This window comes from Brassica napus, chromosome A6 (genome assembly GCF_020379485.1).
Source record: "Brassica napus cultivar Da-Ae chromosome A6, Da-Ae, whole genome shotgun sequence".
NCBI classification, from domain to species: Eukaryota; Viridiplantae; Streptophyta; class Magnoliopsida; order Brassicales; family Brassicaceae; genus Brassica; species Brassica napus.
Window position 1 is genome coordinate 27,107,116 of NC_063439.1, and position 19,690 is coordinate 27,126,805.

Sequence of the window (19,690 nt, forward strand, 5' to 3'; positions counted from 1 at the left end):
AATCATATCGATTTTTCCCTCATTTCAAGTATATTTTTGGTATTATAGATATTTTATAAGTTTTGGGTTTGAGTTTTTGGGTATAGTTTTGGGTTTCAGATAAAATTTTTGATTTTTAAAAATATAATTCGGGTAATCGGATAAAATTTTGGATATTTTTTATGTTACTAGGTTAGGTTTTGGGTAAAATTTTGAATTTTTTGAATGTTTAAATATTTTTAAGTATTTTTTGTGTTGGGCCGGACCCGACAGGATCCGAACCTAATCCAACTCATTCGAACCGAACCGATAAATTCTAATTACACTATTGAGTCCAAATATCTAAGATCTGAATTTATCCAGATCCAATAGGATCCGAACCAAACCGACAAATTCTAGTTATTCTGTTGAGTCTAAATATTAAGATCTGAAGAACTCAGACCCGACAAAATTCAACTCAAACCCGATTCGAAGACCCGAATACCCGATCTACCCAACGCCAATTGGACCCTCAACTAAAAACAAGGGTAACAAAAACCCCACTTTATTTTCATATTAGTTAAGAGATAACATGGTAAACAACAATAATAAAACTAACTTTTGTTTTTTTGAGCAACAATAATAAACTAACTTAGTAGTGAAAACTGTCCCAAAATGTAATAAAAACTTAGAATGTGGCCCTATGTGTAAAACACTCTTCTTCTTATAGTGAACAATGTTGAGTAAAAAAGCACTATTTTAACAGACTTCACTAGACTTGTGTCCGCTTCATATCTTGAAATGTTTTCCAGATTTCATTAGACTTGGATCTCTTCTTCTTCCTTCCTCCCCTTCTATTCGATGAACACCAAAGCAAGGGATGAGATGTGTGCTTGCTTTCTTTTAACATTCCCTTAAGATATGCTGGTAGAAGTCTCTTTAACATTTTCCTCAGCATTTTCATCTCCTTCAGTCTTCTTTCCTTTCTCGTTAAACATATTTTTAGGGCCTTCAACATACATGCTCCTACAAGGCGTGGCTCTTCAAGGCGATTTTAGTGGTTCTTGACCATAGAAGATAGTTGTCTCCTTTGAAAACCACATAAAGAGTAAGTTGCTTCTGAGAATCTATTGGGAAACATAATGTAAACAGAGTATAAGGTGTTTGATTTTGTGGAATAGATAGATCTTCAAAAGCTAACTTGCTATGATACAATGTAGATTTTGGTGAAAATAAGGACAATTTGTTGAAGATAAAACAAAGGAAAAAACCAAGAGTGAGAGTAAGAGTAAGAGAAATAAAGCTTTGGGGAAGAAGATGAGATTATGTGTTATTTTTTGTGTGGTTTACATGAGACATAAATACAAGGGTAAATTTTAGCATATCATGGAGGCATGTAATGGGGACTCGATCTGGTCAGCCATTGATCTGTACTCTTCGGGAGTCCTTCATTGATGGGGTTGATTTGATCTTCATGATTAATGGGCTTTCCGAGCACGGCTATGATTTGTGAATCCTTGAACATACTCGTCAATTGCTTTAGATCCTTTTGTCCAATATTGTGGAGCTGTTGTTTGAGTTGTTTCAACTGACCACGGCTTGGTTTTGCGTAAGTGGAGGCAAGCGTACTCCAGACTTGAGAAAATGTAGTTGTCGTGGAGAGAATGTTGAAAGGCAACCGAGATAGAGCGCTATATATTAACTTGTCTTGGCGCTTCCATAACATAAATACAAGGTTTGTAGTGACGACTCCATTGGTGGTGATGTTTGCAGCGTGGGAGACGTCTAGCTCTTTAATTAATATTCATCGAGCAAGGCATGAACTTTGATATTCCACATGAGATAGTTGGTTGAGCTTCGTGACATCATCATGTTCACGTTGAGAAGAGAAGACAACTCAGAGACAACAATGGTGTGTGTGAAGGAGATTTACATGGCCGATAATGGAGGAAGAAGAAAAATATGAAGTATTGAGGCGATAAAAGTGGGTGGCGGCCACATAAATGTTTTGTTTGGTCTTTAGGATTGCAGTTCTGATAACATATTAGGCAATGATGAATATCCCATAATATGAAGAGATGTACAATATATATAGATATTAGGGTTTAAGACTATTGATAATTACGACATGGTCCTTAATCTAATTTATCCATATAAAACTAAGTTTGACCCAAGAAAAAAGGCAACGAATCAAGTGGAGTGGCAACGCGAGACATAAGTCATCTAAAAATAGCATGTAATTACTCTCATGTGAGCAGATTTTTGCTTGCTTTTATATGGGATAAAAAAATTACAATATACGATACCACAATGAAGATGTTTCAAAAAAACACAGTGAAGATGTACTTCTTTTTTTTTGTTTTTCTCTTCAATAGTTGCACAGCCAACAAAGTGGCAGATTCTCTGATTCAAAAATCTTGCAAGAAAATTACAAAGTTTCTAAATAAGGACAGCGATTCAATTTTCGAAAAGGATTGCGTTGCATCTCTCAGAGAGAATCCAGAGAGCCAGAAAGTGAGAAATATCGATGAACTGACCGTGGTGGGAGCGAATAATGCCATATCAAACTTAACGAATGTGAGAAGAATTGTGGAGAACATTATAAAAGAGAAGAAATATAAGAGTATACTTAGTAAGAAGCTGTTGGAAGATTGCCTTAAGCTTTACTCCAAGAGCTTTAAATCGTTAACTTCAGGTTTGAATTACTGCAAAGCGCGGAATTTCGGGAAGGCCGCAACTAATTTTACTGAAGCACAGGATGCACCCATATTTTGCGGAATAAAATTCAACGGCGACAATAAACAGATATCTCCCGTTAAAAAAGAGAATGATTTTCTCATAACAATGATCGAAATACCGTTGCAGTTTGCTGCGGATATCACACATAGCCATTAGTGGGATATTCTCCACGGTAAAAGATTAAAATAAAAACAATAAGGAAGAAATAAGCTAGTGGAGTCTTACATCTCTATTGGAGGACTGGCTTGGCTTCGCCATACCCTCGAGCAGGAACTGAGAAACTCTGCCTAACCTCACGGTTCTTAGGTTGGTTTCTAGCTCCTGGATCTCTCTCTCCTTCATTTGTTGCCATACCTCACTGGTATCTTCTTTTCTTTTGTTGCTAGTTCTCTTTTCTTCCATAGTACGTTATGTTCCTTGACCCAGAAGGTCCTTACTCAATGAAACTAAGTGTTTAAAAAAAAGCTAGTGGAGTCTCTCATTAGAAATAAATTAGGTTTTTGGAGATTCTTACCAGGCTAGCATCCAATTAAGGATAAGGGTGTTAAGTGAGTTCTACTAAAACAAATGTTATAAAAATATAATTAGTTCTCACTAATAAGTTTGTTTTTTATGTTAAGTTTTTTTTTTGGTTTAGATCATGTAGTCAAATGATATTTGCTGGTTATAAGGAAATTATTCATATAAAAACATTTGTTTTTGACTAAAATATAGAACATATTATGACATCGATAACAAACTACAAACAAATGAAGAATAACTAAATTGTCAAATTATGAACAAATGGTATCAATTTTGTTCAGTTGTCAAGTATAAATAACCACCCCTTTCGTTCCCTTGATAACAAATTTAAATTGTGTGATATTGAATGTCAAATCTCAAATGAATAAAAATACTTTGGAAAACCATTAAAACTTCATCATAAAATCATACACAAATTATAGACAAATTTATAAACAAGTTAGTCGCAACTTTTCTGTTTCTTCAATAATATAATCATGATATATGATGGGCGTAAAGTAACTCAGAAGTAATCTTTTTTTTTCAACTGGTAGATTATAAACATAGTACAAAGTAGAAGTAAGATACAAAGCTGTATACACAAAGCCTCAAAGACAAGTGAGGAAACGATTTGTAACACATTACCAGAAAATCACTACAATATTGTACAATTATATAAATATGATTTAGGATGACAAAACAAATTAAATTTCCCAAAAAAGTATATTGAAGGAAAACGGACCTCCGATTCAGCTAATCCATGGAGACTTCGTTAAAAAAAATGAGCAGAGAGCGGAGAAGGGTCCAGGCTGGAAACGTAACGCACAAGGAGAACTCTATTAGACGTCGCAGATGCACTTGTTAAGGAAAAAAAGATGTCCAAATACAATTTTGTTAATGAATTTGAATGGCGCTTTACGTGTTTATTTGGTTTAAGCTAAAATTCAATGTGACATGGCAAATTAGTGGTTTCTTATTGGAGGATTAAATTAAATGATGTGACACTCTCCCCCATTCCCCTTTTAGTAAGAAGAATCAGAATATATATATATTTTTTTAGAATATAGATTTTGGTTTGTTTGTTTGTTTGTTTTTGACAACAATTTAAAGTTTTCTACCTTATAAAACATTCCTTAAATATCTCGATGTAGATTCAAAGAAAACGTTTTGACCACATTCATGAGATGATATCAAAAGCACTTAACCATTAAACATAAAGATAAACATTAACCCAGATTTTTAATAAAAGTTCACCCTCCATTAAAACTAGACAAGAAAGACCATACAAACCTGTCCTAGCAGTAGACACTCAAGAGAAACGATAGACACGGATAAGGAAAAAGACATACGAACGACTCTCAATGCAACGTCTCTTTCTTTTTTTAATCAATTCGATCTTCTGTAAAGTTTTCAACCATTTTTAGATGTTTATCCTATCACACTTTAAATTTTTATTTTGCATGGTTTCTTGGTATTAATTACTATAAAGTTTTATTTGTTATAAAGACAATTTAAAGTTTGTTGTTTTAACAAAACGCCCATTAAAATATCTCGTTATAGACATGTTTTTGATGACATTTACGTAGAAAAGAAATTAAAAACACGTACTTAACCATAAACGATAAAAGATGATAAACACAAACCACATGCAACAAAGTCCTCGGTCACGTAGATACAATTATTAAAAGCCAGAAATGAAAAAAAAAAGTGAAAGAGAAGACTAGACCATAAACCTTAACGAGACGCAAGCTGACATAGTTCAATCATAAGAGTGATGATTACTGATCATTGTTGTTGAGAGGAGGAGGTGAAACACGCACTTTGAGAACACCAAACTCTGCATTGATAGACACTCAGTAATATTCTTCAGAATATTCTTTAGTCTGTTATAAGTTGTTACGATGTAAAGGGAAGATCCCTGAATTGTAGTCCTCGAATGTACTATATATTGACATGTGAATACAACATAAACCTTCAAGGGAAATCATAGACTTTCATGGTATCAGAGGGTTATCGATACCTCTAACCTAACAATCTCTTCCGCAACTCTCTCATCTCTTTCCTCTCTTCTTCTCTTACTCTCCTCAAATGGCCGCCCCCCCTGCGAATCTCGATCGCGCCTATGGCGTCACAAACATCAAACACCACATTCCCCTTGTGTTAGATCTCAATGACCACAACTATGATGCGTGGCGTGAGCTATTCTACCTTCACTGTCAGAGCTTCGACGCTTCTGGACACCTAGACGGAACGCTTCAACCAGCTGATGATAACGACACAGCGTGGCAGAAGAAAGATGGGCTAATAAAACTATGGTTATACGGCACTCTCTCGAAAGATCTCTTCCGCAGCACGTTCAAATCTGGAGGCACGGCTCGTGAGATCTGGATCCGCATCGAAAACTTCTTTCGAAACAATAAGGAAGCGCGCGCCATTCAACTAGATAATGAACTACGCTCAAAAGAACTCGGAGATCTAACGATCCACGCCTACTGTCAGGAGATCAAATCAGTCGCCGACTTACTCTCCAACGTCGACGCTCCCGTGACTGACAGAACACTCGTTACGTACATGCTAAATGGTCTCTCTCCAAAGTACGACAACATAATCAATGTGATAATTCACAGACAGCCGTTTCCGTCATTTGATGACGCTAGAAACATGCTGATGCTAGAAGAAGATCGCCTCAAACGAAGCAACAAACAATCTCTACATCATAAGGAAACGTCTTCATCAGACAAGGTCCTCACTGCTTCCGTCTCCAACAACGATCACAAAAGCTCACCGTCGCAAAACCAACATCAACAAAGTCAACGCTCAAATCATAACAGGGGAAGAGGCAGAAACACCAGAGGTCGTGGACGTGGCTACTACAATCACCAACGTCCTCACACTCAACAATGGAATGCCCCGTTCTGGACCAATGGCTATCAAATGTGGCCCCAGCAGCCGCAATACACACCTTGGCTGCAAGGACCTCAACAAAACCAACTGCAACAAGGCCTCCTTGGACCACGCCCGGTTCTACCAGCACCAGCTCCTCAACAGCAAGCTCACAACATTAGTGGTCAGAAGTACGAACCCACGATGGACTTTGCAACCGCCTTCAACACAATGACACTAGTCGATCCCAGTGACTCACAGTGGTACATGGATTCAGGGGCAACTGCTCATCTGTCAAACTCGTCAGGTAACCTTAAGTTTACTTTTGACATTAGCACCGGAAAGACCGTAACGGTTGCCAATGGATCGACCTTACCAATTCAAAAAGCTGGTTTTGTTTCTTTTCCAACTAAATCTCGTTCTCTATCTCTCAATAATGTCCTTGTTACTCCTTCAATCATTAAAAACCTAGTCTCTGTCCGCAAGTTTACTCGTGATAATGCTTGTTCCATTGAATTTGATCCATTTGGTTTCTCTGTGAAGGATCTAATGAGCAAGAGGACAATTCTCCGCAGTGACAGCACCGGTGATCTCTATCCGGTTTTCCCTTCTCAAAATAAAAGCTACAATAATCATTCTGCCCTCTCGGCGACAACCTCAAATATCTGGCATTGCCGGTTAGCTCATCCAAGCAATCAACTTCTAAACTCTCTTTTATTTTCTTCTGCTTTACCTTGTAATAAAAGAGACAAATTTGGTCTCTGCAATGCTTGTCAGCTTGGAAAACAAATAAAACAGCCTTTTTCTCCTTCTATATCAACTGTCACTGCTCCCTTTGAGATAATCCATTCTGACTTATGGACATCTCCTGTTCAAAGTTTAAGTGGGATACAATATTATATCCTCTTTCTAGATGAATACTCACATTTTCTATGGGTGTATCCTCTCAGATCAAAAGCGGATGTCTTTACCAAATTCCAGCACTTTGTCGCCTACATAAAAACTCAGTTCTCCAGTTCAATCAAATCTCTTCAATGCGACAATGGCAGCGAATTCAATAACCACAAATTCCATTCCTACTTCGCTGCCAATGGAATAAATTTCCGTTTCTCCTGCCCCTATACCTCCCAACAAAACGGAAAGTCTGAGCGTATGATTCGAACCATCAACAATGGCATCCGCACTCTTCTCTTTCAAGCTCAACTCCCACCCACCTTTTGGGTTGAAGCCCTTCATACCGTTGTCCACATCCAAAATATCCTACCCTCAAAAGCCATCCAAAACCAAACCCCATTCTACAAACTCTTTGCCAAAAATCCCAAATATAACCATCTTCGTACTTTTGGCTGTCTCTGCTACCCAAACCAAAACAATAACCACAAACCTAAACTTTCTCCTCGTTCCTCGGCCTGCATCTTTCTAGGCTACCCTCAAAACCATCGAGGATACCGCTGTTTCGATCTCTCAACAAAGAAGATCATCATATCGAGACATGTTCATTTCGATGAACAATCCTTCCCTTACAAAGAAACTCAGACAAAACAGTCGTCTAGTTATGACTTCTTGGATGATGAGACAGAACCATCTCCTCTGTTTCGTGCCATTCTTCAAAACGGTTCTCCTCAAAACAATCCTCCACCGGAGATACCCACTGTATCTACGGCGCCAACTCAAGCTGTTCCACCAGCTACTGAGGCTCCAAGGCATACCATGACCACTCGATCGAGACATGGTATTTCAAAGCCTAAAAAGATTCTATCTCTTCTCACTGAAACAAAATCTCCCCTACCAAAAAGCCATTTGGCTGCGCTCAAAGATCCCAATTGGAAGCCGTCTATGTTTGACGAGTACGATGCTATTATCAAAAGTGGTACTTTTGAACTTGTTCCGAGACCACCTAACGCTAACGTTGTTCGTTCTATGTGGTTGCACAAGCACAAATACAATGCAGATGGGACTTTCAAAAAGCACAAGTCCAGGCTCGTGGCAAATGGAAAATCGCAGGAAGAAGGGATAGACTTCACAGAGACATTCAGTCCAGTTGTGAAGCCGGCAACCATCCGCACGGTTCTACACTTGGCGCTAGCTCAATCTTGGCCCATCAACCAGTTAGACGTCCAAAATGCGTTTCTCCATGGAACCTTAGAAGAGACGGTCTATATGTTCCAACCCCCAGGGTTCGTAGATCCGACAAAACCAAAACATGTCTGCAAGCTCAAACGCTCTATCTACGGCCTCAAACAGGCTCCACGTGCGTGGAACGCAAGGTTTGTCTCATTCATCACCAGCCACGGCTTCACTCAATCGAAAAGTGACGCTAGCCTCTTCATCTACAACAAGGGCAAAGACAGGGCTTACCTACTCCTATACGTAGACGATATCATCATCACAGCCAACAACAACGCCCTACGTGATGGTATCATCGCGAGCCTCAAAAACGAGTTCCCAATGACAGATGAGGGGCAGATCAACTCGTTTCTCGGCATCTCTGCCATCTTCAACGACAAGGGCCTCTTCCTCAACCAAACCTCATACGCCAAAGAGATAATTGAACGTGCAGGTATGAAAGACTGCAAGCCATGCAAAACTCCCGTTGACGTGCAATCCAAGCTATCGGACAAAGACGGCGCCCCTTTGACAAATCCAACGGAGTACAGAAGCTTAGCTGGGGCTCTCCAATATCTAACCTTCACGCGACCGGACATCTCCTACGCGGTACAACAAATTTGCCTCTTCATGCATGACCCAAGGGAGCCACACATGAAAGCACTGAGACGCATACTTCGCTATGTTCAAGGCTCAACTCATCACGGCCTCCAACTCCTGAAGAAACAGAAAACGGCGTTAATAGCTTACTCAGATGCGGACTGGGCTGGCTGTCCCTCCACACGACGTTCTACTTCAGGCTACTGCGTCTTCTTGGGAGACAACCTGATCTCTTGGTCAGCTAAGCGACAATCAACGGTGTCCCGTTCTAGCGCTGAAGCTGAATATAAGGGAGTTGCCAATGCAGTAGCTGAAATCTGTTCCCTAAGAAACCTTTTACTCGAAATGAACTGCCCGTTATCGACGGCTTCTATTGTCTATTGTGACAACATAAGCGCTGTCTACCTATCTTCTAACCCAGTCCAACACCAACGGACCAAACACATAGAGATAGATATTCATTTCGTGCGCGAGAAGGTTCAGATGGGTCAAGTACGCGTCATTCATGTTCCATCGTCGCTACAATATGCAGATATATTCACAAAGGGACTTCCATCGACCTTGTTCTACAACTTCCGTTCCAGTTTGGGCGTCTCTACACCCGACGATCAAACTGCGGGAGGATGATAGACACTCAGTAATATTCTTCAGAATATTCTTTAGTCTGTTATAAGTTGTTACGATGTAAAGGGAAGATCCCTGAATTGTAGTCCTCGAATGTACTATATATTGACATGTGAATACAACATAAACCTTCAAGGGAAATCATAGACTTTCATGCATCCCAAGCGATGTTGTGGTCAAGAAGTGGAATCCCATGGGAACAACATGTACGCATGTTGACGGCTCCAATGAAAATACGGCAACTCTCGTCGTGCTCGTACACGCTCTTGTTCTCAGCAATGAACTTGAATTCATTCTCATTTGGTAGCACGAATATGTCGTCGCTAGAAACACCTGGCAGATCCACTGAAAAGTGATAACAACCGTCAGATGTTCGTGCTGAAGTGAACGTTCCCTTGCGACCTTTCACCACAAACGGATGATCCTCCACTTCAACCATGTCAACTGCAGAATCACCTATATCATATCTTCCAGATTTGCCTATGAACCACAGCAAATGAAACATTTAAATTTACAATAACGATAAGCAAAAAGGTGTGATTTTGAAATGAATGGGATTCGAACCTGTGTTAGGAGGCAGAAAGTGAGTACACTTGTTGTCATGGTCCTTCACCTTGACCCTTGAGAGAATCATCCTCAAGACTCCGTCTTTCATCTTGGCATCCACGCCGGTGATCTCACAGCAGTCACAGCCCAGACCGGCGGTCCCGGAGTACTCACGAACGTCGTCAACCTTGTCGCCGGCGCGGAGAGTTTCTTCACCGGAGAAAAAGACAACCTTTTGTCTCACGGCGTCGACTCTGTAGCGGATAGCGTCGTCTGGAACGCCGGGCAAGTCGACGCGGACGTAGAGGTTGTCGTCGTGAAGGACTTTGATTTCCATGAAACCCTTTGGACCGTATCTCTGGAACTGATTGTTGGTCGCGTGGAGCCTCCCTGTTTCATTACAAAGAAGGAAACTTTATTCTTCGTGGAGGTAAAAGGTAAATCTTTGTAACGAGTTTTATGTTAAACAGAGCCAAAGAAGAGAGTATCAAAACTTATATCAATCAAGAAATGAAACTTTATTTTCATCGGAGGATCGAAACAAAAGTAAATCTTTGCAAAAAAGAAAAAAATCATGTTAAAAGACGTTTCATTTGTTTATAACTTTGAAACATGAACAGATGTAATAAGAGAGACTGATTAATGGAAGAGATAAGGAGAAAGAAAGAGACACAGACCAGGGATGTAAATCCTCGACAAGTCAATGACTGAAGCCATCTCTCTTCTTCTTCTTCTTTCTCTTTCTTTTTCTTTCAACTCTCGGTTTCATTTGTTTGATATACTAGTAGTATAAACGAAGCAGCTCTAAGACAAAGTAGGAGGAGGCTCTTTGACTGGTCATCGCTTGCTTAATGTTTTTTTTTTTAAGGCATGCTAAATGTTACCTCTTATCTTTTAAACAGTTTAACCAATGTTAAAATAATTTCCTTCCTTCATTGAATTGTTACCGTGGTAAGAACCAAAGAGTACTACAGCTGTCTATCTCTTTTTACTGCCTATAGCTCTTCTTCAATGTCTTTTTGAATGAGACAAAACAGTGAAATGAGGCAACCTCGTCTCTCTCTTTATTTCAAAACTTTTTTACAGAAAGATCATTAATGCATTATGCATGCTAGAGGCTGCATCGCTGACGTCAATGATTCTCTAGGTTAAAACAATGAGCTGTCACTCTTTTTTACTCCTTCCTTATTTACTTTTCATATACGACAAACAAAAGTTAACAATGCAATATGCAACGTCTCCTTTCCTTGTTTCTAGATCAACTTCTCATTGTAACAACCGTTTTTAGATGTTTTTGCATGGTCATTTTAAAATTTATTTGTTCTGATTACAATTTAAATTTTGTTGTTTTAATAAAACACCAATTAAATATCTCGTTATAAACTCAAAGACATGTTTTTGATGACATTTACGTAGAAGAAATTGAAAAACACACACTTAACCATAAACGATAAAAGATTAACACAAACCACATGCAACAAAGTCCACGTCACAGAGACACATTTATTAAAAAAAACAGAAATGAAAAAAAAAAGTCATAGAGAAGAGTACTAGACCATAAACCCTAGCAAGACACCATAACGAGAGGCAAGTGCCACGACACACGGAGATAAAGACAAAAGACGTACGTACGGGCTCACATCAAACCATGTCGTCTACTGTGGTCTTGAAGTTCAGCACCTTCTCGATGGTAACCGCCTTGGCATTCACGCGCTGGATCTTGGGAACGGTGATCCAGAGGACTCCGTTGACAAGCTTAGCCCTAGCTTTCTCCATATCGTAAGCCACTGGATCGAACACCATCGTCCCTCCGTATTTGCGTCCGTCGTAGCCGTACTCGGGCATGTCGGGTTCGCCGGCGAAGAAGTGGAGGTTTCTGCCGTCGATCCAGTAGGTGAGGCTTGACACGGTGCAACCAGGCGTGTCTATCCTAGCAACGCGTGCGGTCTTCGTCTCCTTCACCTCGTACACAGACTGGTTACCGCTTTTCTGGAACTGGTTCCTCGCTACAAGACATACACACGACAAAAAAACGTATCCGTACGACAGATCAGTCACTGAATAGAAGATTTGGTTACAGATAAACAAATAAAATAACAACTTTTGTAAGAAAAAAATGTGTTAAGGAAGAAGAAGAAGACGTACGGATTGGTGGAAAGTGTTTCGGCCAGTCTTTGTGGGAATATCCTGGGCCTCCGCCGGAGCTGCCTGCTTTGTTCATCCTCGAAACGACGCTGTTTTAGCTGTTTTTCTTTTGCTTTTGTAAAGTGGAGTGTGTAAAAAAGCGAGTGTACAAGGATAGTGTGTTTTACTTGCTTTATTTATAGCGGAAGGGGAGACTGAGATTGTAGGTTTGGAAAGGCTTCGAGTAACCTGTCATGGGCCTAATAAGCAGCCCATTAGGTTGATCTCCACATTCCAATTTAGTTCTGTTTCAAATACCTTTATTTAGTGGTGTATTTAATTACTAAAGAAAATATTGAAAAATAAAGAGAACATTCTGATCTCAAAAGTAATGACAATTTTATTCCTTTTTTCTATTTCACAATTAATTGTATTATTAAAAAAATATCATAATGTAAGTGTGATTTTCCTGGTAAAATACAATTAAGGATGCTATTATGATATTATTATCTACTGAATACCGAAGATGTAAGAATAATAAGAAAAAGCTATTATGATATTTTCCTGTGAATCGGTCTTGTTATTACAGTCAAGACAGAGAGTCCATCTTGTAAAATGTAGCTTCTCAGTTACTTCACAGAAATTATTATATCAATACACAGAGCTTTATATAAGAAGATACTAATTCAAATATTTAATCAACATTTATCTACTATTTATTAAGGCAAGAAACAACGGAGTACACAGTAAAAGAGTGATAATAGGCAAACGACGTAAGCGGAGTGGTAAAGCGTGACATGAGCACTACAAAAAAGGCGACTGTGTTAGTTACCAATCACATTTCACAGAAACATCAACCATATCATTTTTTTTTAAGTTTCAGTAATTATAGTGGATCACAAAACTTTCTTCAACAATCGATTCTTCTCATTACAATCCTCTGCTTCTCTCATAAAGAACAAAAAGAAAAATGAAATTCTTGATTAACCTTGTTATTATGTTCTTTCTCCTCATAAACATTTTCACAGCAAACACACAATCTCTCATTCAAACTTCTTGCAAGAAAGCTGCAGCTAGAGACCCGAAACTCAGACTCGATTTCTGCATAAAGTCTCTAGAAGGGCACCAAAGGAGCAAAACCGCACAAAGCCTTGGCGAATTAGCCACGGCCTCGATGAAAAACGCTGGTATGAGGTCGAGGAGCTTGGAAGCAAAGGCTGACAAGATTCTCGAGGAGAAGAACTACGGGAAAGGCAGTGTTCTCGGAAAGTTAATCAAAGACTGCGCCATGATTTATAAAGACAATGCTGTGACCTTGAAGGAAGCTGTGACAAGCGTTAGAGTGCGTGATTACAAAACAGCAATCTTCGTTATGAGTTCTGCACTGAATGCGACGAGATTTTGCGAAACTAGATTCGAAACAAGAGACCCGCCTCGGATATCTCCGTTTACAAGAGATAACGAGTTTTTGACTCAGATGATTCTTATTCCTTTAGATTTTACAAAAATGTTGAAATGAATATACTTAAAAGGTGTAGTTTTAGCATATAATAACCTTGACAATGTACCTTACAGAGTAATCACTGTAGAAGCAATGCTCTCAGCCTCTATAGCCTTCTAAAGGTCTTGAGCAATGAGTTATCTGCATACATTACAGACCACAGAAGCTTTAGTTAAACCGAAATGTTTGTAGCTATTGATAAACTTGGTGCTTATACACTACATTTTCCGGTTTAGATACATTAACCCGGTACTTAAGTTTGTTCAATCCGGTTAAGCAAATCCAAACCGAAAGAAAACACAAACAACCTTTATCTTTCTAAATCTTTTGAAACAAATCCAAAATTGATACCTAAACCAAATCTAACCAAAGCGAATGTACTATTTCATAAACCGAAAACAAACCGGTTCAGAGACCTACCAAGCCGTACAAGTTTCATACAAGAGTATAACGCAATAGTTTCTGTTTTCTTACATGCGTGCAATGTGAAGCCCATCGTTATCTTCTTGTTTACTCTTCTCTTCATCTTCATCTTCATCATCATCATCATCATCATTGTCATTGTCACGGTTGTAGTTACTTGATGACCCCAACAAGAAAGGTTGATCCTTAAGAATCGAAACCTGATCCATGGGAATAGCATTTCTCTTATAGTTCCACACCAACATCGACGTGTAGTCCTGAGGCGAAACTAGCCCATTCTCTCTGATAAACCTCTTCTGCTCCTCCAAAGTCTTCGGTTCATCAAGCCTTAAGTACTCCATCAGAAACTTCTCGTGCTCCGGCCTCCAGTTAGCCGGAAAAGGCGAGTAATCAGTCTCGGGAACGAGAGACATCCTCGTGTAAACAAGCCCATCAATAGACTCAGCAAGACCCATTCTCAACAGATTGTTATACTCCGGAGACAAACCTTTCTTCTCCTTCAAGGGGCGACTCAGATTCCTAGAAGCTCCTTTATACACTTTGGCACGTGACCTAAGCTTATACTTCGCAGCATAAAGCTTAGCGAGCGAGCCACGGACGATATAAGAGCAAAAGTTCACAATCTTCTTCCGGTTATCAGCAAACCGGTACCACTCAGCAACTGTAGTCAGAAACTTATTCATCTGCGCGTTGGTGTGAGCTTGAGTAGCGTGGAACATTCTGAAACAAGGCTGAGGATCAGGATCACGATCTCCTTTTATAAAATTCAGCTTCCTAAACTGTTTAATACACTGCTTCAAACTCGCTGTAACTGACAAAAGCGTCCCGACACCTTTCTCGCTTATGATCTTCCCTCCAGTCGCCGTATACCTCAAAGTCGGATACACAACACGCCGACACAGAACATGATCAAGAAACATTATCCCTTTCGTGATATGCTCTATAGGGAGATTCTCATTATCCAGCCTCAGCATATACTTCTGATCAACAAACTCAATCAACTCTTTCCTCAACGTCGCGGCATCAGCTCTCGGTCCACGAACACCTATCAGTATATGCCCTCCGTACCTAACGTAATCCATTTTCCTCGTCTTGTCAGGACCGCTCGTAGGCACAAACTCAGGCCAAGAAGTGTTCCCCTGATCACTACCTTCACCTTCGGGGATGTTCCAGATAACGTCGCTCTTAGAAGGACGGTAAAAGTCTTTAACTTTCGCCTCCATGTAACGGTCAAGCTCGTCGAGACATACATTAACTAAAAGAGGACTCAGTATCCCACAATGTCCCCACTGAGGAGACTTGTTAGCTTCTTCGGGAGCGAAACCGAAGAAAGTCTCTAACCAGTAAGGATCAGGCTTAGGCTCATCATCAGCCAAGACGCGTTTCTTCTGATACTTTCTCTTCTTAGTCTTCTTCTTCTCCTCTCCTTCCACCTTACTCGTTGTAACAACGGGAGTAACCAACGCGGATTTAATCAAGTCGATGACTTTCTTATCTCTAACATCTCTCATCAACGAACTAACCACAAACCCAACTTTCATCCCGTCCAAAACCACACTCAAGTCTCCTTTGAGATACCACAAGTAGCCAGCGAAGTTTCTCCGGATCACTCTCAAGACCGTATGCGCCGTCCTCCCGGGGCGAAACGCGAAGGACTTCTGCGAGAACCGGGACTCGTAAACCGGCTCGAGAATCATGAGCAACACTTCTTGGACGATCCGGTCCTGGAAGGGAGTAGGCTGGGTGGTGGTTAAGAGGGCTTTGATCTTGCGCTTGGAGAGAGACTCGTAGTCGGTTTTGTCGCGAGGGGATTTGATGTAGAAGTCGAGGCGAGCGCCCCACTTGAAGCGGTCGTCGAGGACGGAGTTTCGGAGGGAGAGGAGATTCTCGAGAGCGGGTCGGTGGATGGAGCTGCGGGGGACGTAGGCGCCGAGCTCGTCGCAGGAGACTTTCTGGTAGGCGAGGACCCAGAGCTCGAAGCGGCGGAGGAGGGAGGTGAGGTTGGAGGAGGTTTTGTGTGGGGATTTGAAGTTTTCGAGCCACATGTGGGAGCAGAGGGAGACTCCGTCTTCTTTGAGGAGGTTGGTTGGGTCGTCCGGATCTGGGGGGGGGTGGTGGTGAGGGGAGAAGTAGGAGAGGGAGCGGAGGAGAGTTGGTGGAGTGGTGATGATTGAGTGTTTGAGCCATTTGGTTGGAGCTATGATAGAGAAGCTTCGACGCATTTTAGGAAGAATCAGAGATTGAGAGGGAGATTAAGGGAGAAGTTCTTACAGAGATGAATTAAATCGGAGGATTGATGGAAGAAGAAATGGTGGAGGAGACTGGTAACCCTCGTTAAACCCCAATGTAGTTCTCGCTTAGCAAAAGCTATTACATGTGTGGGGCAAATGAATTGGGCCTTTTGTTAAAGGCCCAATAGTTGTTTTTTTTGGTCAAACAAGGCCCAATAGTTGTTAACTTCATTTTCTCAACTCAAACCCAAATCGTTTATTTTATTTCCTTACAATTGTGATATTAAAATAAGTTTTATACTGTATTCCTGATTGTGATATGGTAGGGTCGATGATATTAGCGAAAACAAGTTGTCATAATTGTTAGCTCGTACGTTACTTAACAACTATCAGTTGTATGTCAGTATGTAATGTGTATCAGACGAATAGTCGAAATCCGAATTTGTTTTCAAACTTAAGAAAATATCTTATCATCATCATATTCATACGGATATGGTTAGAAGCTTAGCATTGCCGTCTCTGGGAAGATAAATTGAATCTTTGAGCTTGGTAAGAGATGAGAAATAACTAAAGTAAACTTGGGAAATAAAAGAAAAACCTTTTTGTTGACAGTTATACCAACAAGAAAAACAGATGTACAGGTGTACACAAAGAGTCAAAGATTTGGTAAAATCCTATAAAAAGAAACCAACAGTGTTGGTAGGTCGGCTTGGTTAATGCTTTCTTTTTTGTTCTGTTGCTTCTTCTCCCATAATAGCAAAAAAAAGTACTTGAGAAAATCAGATACTGAATATTTTGCTTTTCTAATCTCTCTTTTCCCTGTATTGTTAGAGATCAGCTTTTATAAAAGATGTAGTTAGGCGGAGGTATTGAACTGTCACGTTACGGTCTTATTAACCCTTTCACTTTCAGACATTTAAACCCACCAACAAAATGATTCTCATTCTTCACCCTACTACTGCTACTACTATATCTTCCTTCTTGGTACTTACGCCATTTCTTCAATCTTTTATGCTCCTATCCTCATATACAAATACACGAAAAAGAATCTCAAGAGTTGTACAATTTACAATGACTGTCAAATAAAATAGTAAACATGATGTGAAATTCTGTACCGGATGATGCTCAGAGTCTCTTGTGTTCAGAACAACTGTTCTGTTCTCCAATTTCAGTGAAGAACGCCGTTTGACTCTGAAACTCTAGGAATCAGAACCGTCACTTTCCTGATCCGCAACTAGTTGTGCATCTTGTACCGCAGAGAAGAACCGAGTTTTCTTGTTACTGCTGCTGCTTGCTACTTCCTCTGAGTGCTTAGACTAACTACTGCTACTACAGTTTTACAAGAATACAGAGAATCGAATATAAGTAAGAAAGAAAGAAAGAAAGAAAGAAAGAAAGAAAGAAAGAACGAAAGAAAGAGAATGTTAAACTGTAAGTTTGTTGTGAATTCTTGGTCAGAAACTTACGTAATCAGCACTTGTAGAGCATTCATAATCATCAGCCACTGAGGAGATACATGAAGCATTTGCTTCGTAGCTCATGACAGGATTTTCAGGTTGCAATATCTCTACATCGGTATTGAAGTCAAAGTATATAGTGGAATACGGTGAGTATCCGTCGACTTCTATTCTTTTGTGTTCTATTCTCGTCAAAAAAAATTGAAACTGATGTAAATATCAGCTTTCTGTTTGGTTTGACTGCTTCACAACATTTGGCATCTTTGCTATATTCTATGCATATCGTTTTAAATATTTAAACATGTGTTATTTTATGTATTTTTATATAAATATAAAGACAAATCACATATTTAGTAATATTTAATAACATTTTGGCGAGATAGCTATTTTCTGGTTGGTTCCCGTTCAGTAACTAAGATAAAAAATATTTGTATTAACTTGTTATAAAATAATAATATCTGGAAAAAGTGGCAGGCCATACCAAGAATAATTTATATGCTTGATGTATAATTCCATTAACACTTTCTTTCTGTTTCATTGCTGTTTTGATTAAATTATAAGACATGTATATATTTGATAATACAAACAATATCTTCTGTTTTGAGTGAGGCAATAATATAATGGTTATTGCATGTTACATGTAACATGTAACATGTAACCAACCACTTACAATCCTTGACAGTTTGCAAAATCAATCAGATCATAATAAATTCTAGTTTAGTAATAGTTTTATCAAAATAATGATTCTGTCGTTTTCTTCCCTCTTTGTAGTAAAAAATAAATTGGCCAGTCTCAACCAAATTCGCCTATTAAAACCCTAGCACTTTCTCCATATTCTTCACACAAAACATCACAAGCTTTGTAAAGAGAGAGTGTTTAGTTTTTCTTATAACTTATATATTACAAAACCCTTATAACCCCAACTCATATACTCATCAATGGCTTATTCTAAGATTGCTCTCCTCCTCATTTTGAATGTCATTTTCTTCACCTTGGTCAGCTCGAATCCAGTCCCTTACCGCAAACCCACTTGTAAAAATGCTCTTAAATTCAAGGTGTGTGCCAATGTGTTGGATTTGGTTAAGGTTTCTCTACCAACAAGATCCAAATGTTGCGGACTTATCAAAGGTCTAGTTGATCTCGAAGCTGCAGTTTGTCTCTGCACCGCCTTAAAAGCTGATCTCCTTGGCCTCAAACTAAATGTTCCCATTTCATTGAGTGTTATCTTAAACCACTGTGGTAAGAAGGTTCCATCTGGTTTCAAATGTGCCTAGTGGTTGCGCAGTTTTAAATGAGACTCTAAACCATTACATCAAAAGTTCATTTCTTGTTTTGAGATTTCTATTTGTTTCAACCAGTATCCATTGTTGTACTTTTTACATGTTTAATCAATAAAATAAGAAGTTTTGGTTCAACAGAAATTAAAATCAAATGTTGCTTATTCTTTTTAATAATCATCTGCTCTTAATTTTCAGCGTTACGTGTTTTTACAGTACCATACAATGAACCTTTTAGACTTAACAACGAACTTTGAAATAGATGCAACTGTTTGAATATTTTACTTATTAGTTTCTTATTAGCACGTACTTAATCATGCATGCAATCATGGTATATATACTCTGGCACTTGTCGCCACATACTGAGCAATTGAAAAATTAATATTAAGAGGAGCATGATTGAATGAGACCCAACCAGCAAATAATTAAATCACCAACACAAGTACAATGTTTAAAGCAAAAAGGTATTATTAGTTGTCCCATTTACAAAATTTAAATAAAGTTAATAGAAAGACTAATGCCCTAAATTAAAAAAAAAGTAGTGAACATAAATGAATAGCCGAATGTACATCCCGAGCTAAAGAAGAAAACATTATTACGAGTAAAAATCAATAAAAATAATTTTAGAATAATCTCGACGATTTAGTAATTCAGAAAATTAAAGCAAAATTTTTTTAGATAGGAATAAATGGAATGATTAGCAAACTAAAAAAAAATTGA

At 39.1% G+C, this 19,690-nt stretch overlaps 5 protein-coding genes across 9 annotated transcripts; 2 read left to right on the top strand and 3 right to left on the bottom strand.

The window, feature by feature from the left end:
* Positions 1 to 9,562: 9,562 nt before the first annotated feature.
* Positions 9,563 to 10,348, bottom strand: LOC125610043. The gene is made up of 2 exons (XM_048781699.1): positions 9,976 to 10,348; positions 9,563 to 9,891 (listed from the first exon to the last, which is right to left on the bottom strand). The coding sequence occupies exons 1-2, from the start codon at positions 10,292 to 10,294 to the stop codon at positions 9,563 to 9,565; spliced, it is 648 nt and encodes a 215-aa protein (XP_048637656.1). The 5' UTR covers positions 10,295 to 10,348.
* Positions 10,349 to 11,379: 1,031 nt separating this feature from the next.
* LOC125574945 (14.7 kDa heat shock protein-like) lies at positions 11,380 to 12,259 on the bottom strand. The gene is made up of 2 exons (XM_048781389.1): positions 12,103 to 12,259; positions 11,380 to 11,963 (listed from the first exon to the last, which is right to left on the bottom strand). The coding sequence occupies exons 1-2, from the start codon at positions 12,176 to 12,178 to the stop codon at positions 11,599 to 11,601; spliced, it is 441 nt and encodes a 146-aa protein (XP_048637346.1). The 5' UTR covers positions 12,179 to 12,259; the 3' UTR covers positions 11,380 to 11,598.
* Positions 12,260 to 12,906: 647 nt separating this feature from the next.
* LOC111198764 (nuclear intron maturase 2, mitochondrial-like) lies at positions 12,907 to 16,360 on the bottom strand. Of its 5 annotated transcripts, none has more exons than XR_002652917.2 (3): positions 14,057 to 16,360; positions 13,655 to 13,723; positions 12,907 to 13,571 (listed from the first exon to the last, which is right to left on the bottom strand). XR_002652917.2 is itself a non-coding variant. In XM_022688008.2 (2 exons), exons 1-2 carry the CDS (start codon positions 16,225 to 16,227, stop codon positions 13,720 to 13,722), a joined length of 2,175 nt encoding a protein of 724 aa, XP_022543729.2. In that variant the 5' UTR covers positions 16,228 to 16,360; the 3' UTR covers positions 12,907 to 13,719. The 5 variants fall into 5 exon arrangements, 1 of the variants encoding a protein (XP_022543729.2); XR_002652915.2 differs by having other exon boundaries at positions 13,650 to 13,723; XR_002652918.2 differs by having other exon boundaries at positions 12,959 to 13,406.
* LOC111199053 (pectinesterase inhibitor 12-like) lies at positions 13,052 to 13,600 on the top strand. Its single transcript, XM_022688509.2, has one exon. It carries the CDS (start codon positions 13,052 to 13,054, stop codon positions 13,598 to 13,600), a length of 549 nt encoding a protein of 182 aa, XP_022544230.2.
* A 2,117-nt stretch (positions 16,361 to 18,477) lies between the features above and the next one.
* LOC106400287 (14 kDa proline-rich protein DC2.15) lies at positions 18,478 to 19,154 on the top strand. Its single transcript, XM_013840661.3, has one exon. It carries the CDS (start codon positions 18,632 to 18,634, stop codon positions 18,965 to 18,967), a length of 336 nt encoding a protein of 111 aa, XP_013696115.2. The 5' UTR covers positions 18,478 to 18,631; the 3' UTR covers positions 18,968 to 19,154.
* The last annotated feature ends 536 nt before the right edge of the window (positions 19,155 to 19,690 follow it).